This window comes from Vidua macroura, chromosome 1 (assembly GCF_024509145.1).
Source record: "Vidua macroura isolate BioBank_ID:100142 chromosome 1, ASM2450914v1, whole genome shotgun sequence".
Classification (NCBI taxonomy): domain Eukaryota; kingdom Metazoa; phylum Chordata; class Aves; order Passeriformes; family Viduidae; genus Vidua; species Vidua macroura.
The window spans coordinates 125,833,624-125,839,795 of record NC_071571.1 but is presented as its reverse complement, the minus strand read 5'-3'; the positions used below and the strand labels follow the sequence as shown (position 1 = coordinate 125,839,795).

The 6,172-nt window shown below is 44.9% G+C and overlaps 1 protein-coding gene across 1 annotated transcript; it reads right to left on the bottom strand.

The window, feature by feature from the left end:
• Nucleotides 1-217: 217 nt before the first annotated feature.
• Nucleotides 218-5,558, bottom strand: LOC128806945 (fatty acid-binding protein 5). Its single transcript, XM_053976848.1, has 4 exons — nucleotides 5,362-5,558; nucleotides 2,353-2,525; nucleotides 1,285-1,389; nucleotides 218-1,151 (listed from the first exon to the last, which is right to left on the bottom strand). Exons 1-4 carry the CDS (start codon nucleotides 5,435-5,437, stop codon nucleotides 1,101-1,103), a joined length of 405 nt encoding a protein of 134 aa, XP_053832823.1. The 5' UTR covers nucleotides 5,438-5,558; the 3' UTR covers nucleotides 218-1,100.
• Nucleotides 5,559-6,172: the final 614 nt, after the last annotated feature.

Here is a 6,172-nt window from a genome sequence, read left to right as displayed (position 1 = left end):
GCAAACAGGATGTGTGTAATTACATGATCCCCAAGGCTCCTGAATTCGTGGAAGCCTTCCTGTCACCAAATGGTTTCACTTTTAGGACATGCTTGTCTGGTATCACAGAAATTCACCTAAACCTTTTTAGTTTTTGTCTCATCTGACATCTCTTTGGCAGAATAGCATTGTAGGCTCTGTTTCCCAACCAGTGTAAAAGCAATACTCAAGACACTGATATTTCTGATTATTTATTATGGCACTTCAAAGCATATAAACTCCATTGCTAGGTGTTTCAAAAAAAAAAAAAAAAAAAAAAAAAGAAAAAAAAAGAGGCTTTCGGTTTTAGGCAGTATTTCAGCAGATTTTGGTTAAGAATTTTTAGAACGCTACTAGACATGAAATAAGAGTTTTGCTAGGAAAAGTCTCCTTAAAATAAGGCTTCCTTTCAAAAATGTGTGTATGTGCTTGCTTAGATTTATCGTGTTCATTGGCTTACTGGTATATCTTGAGATTAAGAAAACCGTGGGTATTATATATTGGAAATAGTGTGGGTATTATATATTAAAAAAACTGTGGGCAATAGATATTGAAATTAAGAAAACTGTGGGTTTGAAACACAAAAAAACCCAAACTAACCCTGAAAATCTGTTCCTCTACTTAAACACCAATTTAGGTTCTCGTATTTATACCCACACAATTCTTTTTACTTTGTAATATGGAAGTTAGAAAAAACATTCAAAGTTTGGGCTGTGGAATTGTTTCAATTTCAAATTTTACTATCTTAGAAAGTAGGGATGATTGTCATATATTGGCTTGTTTTGTGCTGAAGGCAGATTGTAGTAGAGCCTAAAACCAAAATGGGTTTTTTTTGAAACCTCACAGCAAAATTCCACTAGTAACAATTTTTCCACTTCATATATTCAACAATTTTATTTAATAGCCTAAGTTCAGAATAGTTACATAATAGTTACATCACGGCCTTTAAAAAGAATTGCACTCAGCTACTCAGTCCATTGAAATACTAGAAAACAGGGAAAAGGAAAATATGGAGTGAAAAGGAGCTTTGTCCACTGAACTGAGTTGTTTGCAGCAAGTTCCTACTGAACCTGAAGATGTCCTCATGCCTTCTGGTAGACTCTAACACACTTGACACCATTCATGTCACACTCCTAGAAGATAAAGAAATGGATTTATTAATTTACATCTAAGTGCAGACCAACAGGGAAAAAAGACGTGTTAGGAGTTACATTTCAGGCTACCAACCAGCAGCACTTGGGGATCAGAAAGTGGGACTGAACTCACCACCACCAATTGTCCATCCACTAGCTTCCTTGTTATTGTGGTCTTCTTGCCATCCCATTCCTGCTCTTGAATCAATGACCCATCATCGTTTAAGCTGACAAGGGTCTGAAAGAAGAACCTGACCATCAGTATTTTCCCCATGACATTTGGGCAGCACTGAGGCTTTTCAATACCTTATTCCAAATGAAAGATTCCCACCCCAGCTCACTCAATAATAATTTTATCATTGACAACTACAATGCCAGAAATTATCTTAAACATTTTATCAATCCTCTTCTTACAGTAACTAACTCACTGTTCATTCACTCACTGCTCTGACACATTTCTGCATCAGCCAAACCTTTGACAGCATCCACAATTTCAGTTAACAGAAGCAGAAGATGTTCTCTGTTCATCTCTTTGTTACACGGGCTTTGAGCTTTTGTGTAGAATTTATCTGATCTTGCAGTAATAAGATGAACTGAAAGTGTGTGGCTGGAGGGAGGGGGGTGATAAACAGAGAGCACTCACAGGAGAAAATGGGGAGTAAATCCTTTGCATTTTACTCCTTTGGGATAAATATTCTCCCTTTTAGGTGCAAGGAGAAACTCTCTGCCTTCTAAAACTGGAGTTTAGTGCCTGTAATTCACATGGTTACCTTGCTGTCTATGATCCCACCGCACACTGAATCAGCTCTCTTGTTATGCAAATATGAGACAGAGCAGAAAGGTTAACCCTAGGGCTGAATTGCCTCTGATTAAACATCAATGGCATTTTTTTCCACAGGCTTCAAATGAAGTGGCATTTGGCTTTAACAGGGATTTAGAGGTCTGTTAGTTTTATTAAAAAAATGCTTCTGCTACAAAATGAAAACAGCAAAATACACAAGACTATTGATTTCAGCATTCTCCCTCTTTGGAATTTGCTTAATCCATGTTAAAAAAATATTTCAATAAGACTTACAGAGACAACTGCTCATTGAATAAAGCACTGTTAGCGTGGATGTCAAAATTGATTTTAAAATAGCATCTCCCTTTGTAAAACACCCAAATAATTGCCTTTTTTCAACAGAAAGTCTAGTATACTGACCTGAGTTTTCCTGCCATCTAATGTATTTTCCTCAAATTTCTCACCAAGCTTGAAGCTGAACTGTGAAGTTTTGAAGGTGCTTTCTGTTTTGATGGTGATTGTGTCCCCATCCTTAATAATGTACACATCTGGTTTGGCCATGCTTCCCATTTTTCTCATAGCCATACCCACACCTGCAAGGCGAGAGGCACAGAGTGTCACAAAGTCAGTTAAACCCTGAGGCTTAGGGCCACACAAGAATTCAAATACCTAATTCCCATTTAATTAGGCACTTAAGTACACTTGAGAATCAAAGCTCAAGAGCCACAAAGAAAGAGGATGTTTTAAATTTCCCACAGATGAGGAAGAAAAAAAGCTTATTTGCAGAGTTACTCTTTTGTTTCCTCAGAGAGCTAAAGTTAAATTTATTTTGCCCTCTAGAGGATTTCCATATATCCCAAAACTCAGCACTGATTTTTTTTTTCAAACAGAAATAAATAGCAAAAAAGGAAAACAAATACAGAAGCTTAAACTAAAATAAAATTATTCTCTTTAAATTCTGAACACTTAAAAAATTCTACAAATTATTTTTATTGGCAGATGAATCGACTTTATTTAAACTTACTCAATAAATACCCTTCCATTAATTTGTACACCATTGCAAACAAGCCATTTTAAAATAAATTTCATATTTTACATCCTGTTTACAAAGTATGGACTTGTGAATTAGAAAATCGTTATCATAAAAAAATGTGCTTACACACATATGCAAAAGACAGAGAAATGGAGAAATGAGCAATTTGCAAAAGGCTGAAAATTCATGATCTGGAGACAGCAGCTCTCAAAACCCTTCAGAATCACCCTACTTCAGCCCCTGCATGCACTGTTTGGGGGATTAGCTTGAATCTTTTTGATCTGAAGGATGAAAATACAAATAAGAGGGCAGCGAGCAACAAACATGCATCCATCAAACTGGTGAGTGCATATCTGAACCATGAATTGATATGCAACCAAGTGGGGCAGAAAGTACCACCAAGTCAGTGAGTGCCTGGGTTCTACAAGGGGAGTAGTTAAAAAATGTTGTCAAATATCAGCACAGCATTCCCCTGGTATGTGGAGGTAAGGGTTGATCCTTGAGAGGGAAATAAAGTACTTCCAGACACTGCTTCTCCAGACTCAAATGAGATTCCAGGATTGAGCCTTAAGCTTGAGTTCACAGAGAAAAAACAGTTATCCTCAGTCCAGCTTTTCTGATCAGAACTGGAAATTACTGCCACAGTAACCTCCACACACATTCTGTTGCTGTAGTCCAGGCCAGAGTAATCAGGGAGTTATTTGATCAGCTATAGCTTGGGATCCAACTAAACAGAGATGAGCTTCATGTCTTCCATATGGCAAGAAGTGAAATTCCAACTTCTTTGTCCTCAAATGTTCTTTTACACCAAATGAGCAGAATCTGCGTGGTCTCATTCATGGTGCATCAATAGGATCAAAGGCAGAGAGTTTCACAAGTAGCCAGCAAGGGTAAAATCCAGTAAATGACTGGCTCCTAAAATGTGATTTGGTATAAATTTAATTGCCTAAAATGTAAATGGAAAATGGAAAAGTGACTGGTTTATGATTTCAATCTAAAACCAAACAACAGTCTGGTGCTGCCTACACATGGGAGGTGCTCTGCAATTGCAGTACCTAATTTCTACTTTGAAGTTGCAACTTGGCACATGCCTAGGTCTGGCCATTGGACATCAAGGCGCCAAGGCATCCTAATCCACGGCTCAGCAGAGCTGAGCTTAAAATTCTTGAATTTCCTCCAAAGTTTTCCAAAAAGTTCAGTCCAAATGGCTTTCTCATATCATACCTATCACATACTGACAGGCCTCACAAAATGTAATTACAGCCACCACTGTCTGCAGAGCATAAATGCAGTGATGTTTTTTGAATTTTACATGAAGAACACAAGATTTAAATTCCTTCCTCTCCTCCCTCTAAGGATAAGGTTACATCTTCTACTTCTTGAGAAAATATCATAGCTTTCATCTGTGAATAAATTGCAGAAAATAATAGCTCCTGGGCCATATAGATACTGCCAGGTATCTATCACCTGTCAGCCAGGATGCTCGCAGGAAAGTGGTAAATCAGAGCTTGCAGATGAGGCTCCTGGCCTGTTAGGTGCGTTCTTCATCCGGTAACTTCGTGTTACAAAATGTAGGGCAACCTGGACGCAGGGATAACAAGCCGTACCACCCCCCCCCGAAATAAAGGTGTGACTACCCACAGAAGAAAGCAGGCAAACAGCCTCCGGCAGGGCAGCCGGTTACCCAGAGGCAGCTGATCCAGTTTGGTTTTCTCGGGAGGAGACACCCAAGGTGACTCCACGGGGAGGCAGCCCCGGCTCAGCAGGTCTGTGTGCGGCCGCCCCAGGCGGGGTGACCCAGCCCGGCCCCGGCACGGCGCTGCCGTGCGGCAGCCGCCACCCTTCGGGCCGGGGCAGCGCCGAGCCCCCCGCAGCCCCCGCCCGGGCAGCCCCGGGCATTACCCGTGAGGGAGGGGCGCACCGGCCTAATCGCAGCCGGGCTGCCGGCACCAGCTGGTAATCCCGGCTGCTGCGGAGGGAGGCGGCGGCGCGGAGGGCGCAGCGCTGTGCGGCGGGAAGGTGCCTGCTGGTGCCGGCACCTGCCTCACAGCAATTACGATGCAAAAAGGGTCGCTGACATCTTTAGGACGCGGGGCCAGAGGCGACAGCTCTCCCGCCAGGAAAGGTCGGCTGCCGGCCAGCGCTCCGTTCCCGGAGCCGAGAGGGCGCGGAGCCCCCGGCGCTGCATCCCGGAGAATCCCGGCATCACCCCCGCAGCCGCCGCCCATCCGCGGCTCTCGGCCGGGCTGCATCCCGCCTTCGGGCCCGGCTCCGGGACCACGTTCTCCGCGGACCTTGGACAGAGCCTCGCCGGCCGGCAGCGACGGCACATCCCCGGGGCGGCATCCCGACATCCATCCCTCCCTCTCGGGGGCGGGGAGCCGCCGGCTTCTTACCCAGCTCTTTCATGTACTCCTCGAAGCCCTCGCTGGACATGAGGCACCATTTACCCAAAAACGCGTCGATGGCCATGGCGGCGGCACTGAAGCTGATGGCGTCCCTGTAGAAACGTGGAGGCAGAAGGACGGACTGCAGCGCGGCCGCGGCCGCCTTTATAGCCGGGCCGGCAACATGTGCTGCCGGAAGAGCCAATGGGGCTCCCGCCGCGCCCCGGCCCCTTCCCCGCCGAGCCCCCGCCCGGCGAGTCCCGCCCGCGGCGGCGGCAAGAGCGGGCACGCCGCGGCATTGCCCGCCCTCCGCCCGCACACACACGGACGGACACACAGACTGACACACTCAGACACAGACTGACACACTCAGACACATCACACACAGACAGGCAGACACACTCAAACACAGACATACACACAGACACACACACAAGCGGACACACAGACACATGCACACACAGACAGACACACACACATGCAGATACACACGCAGACAGACACATGCACACACAGACAGACACACATACAGATACACACGCAGACAGACACATGCACACACAGACAGACACACATACAGATACACACGCAGACAGACACATGCACACACAGACAGACACTCACACATACAGATACACACGCAGACAGACACATGCACACACAGACAGACACACATACAGATACACACGCAGACAGACACATGCACACAGACACACACACATGCAGATACACACGCAGACAGACACATGCACACACAGACAGACACACACAGGCAGACACTGACACACACGCAGAGACACATGCACACACAGACAGACAC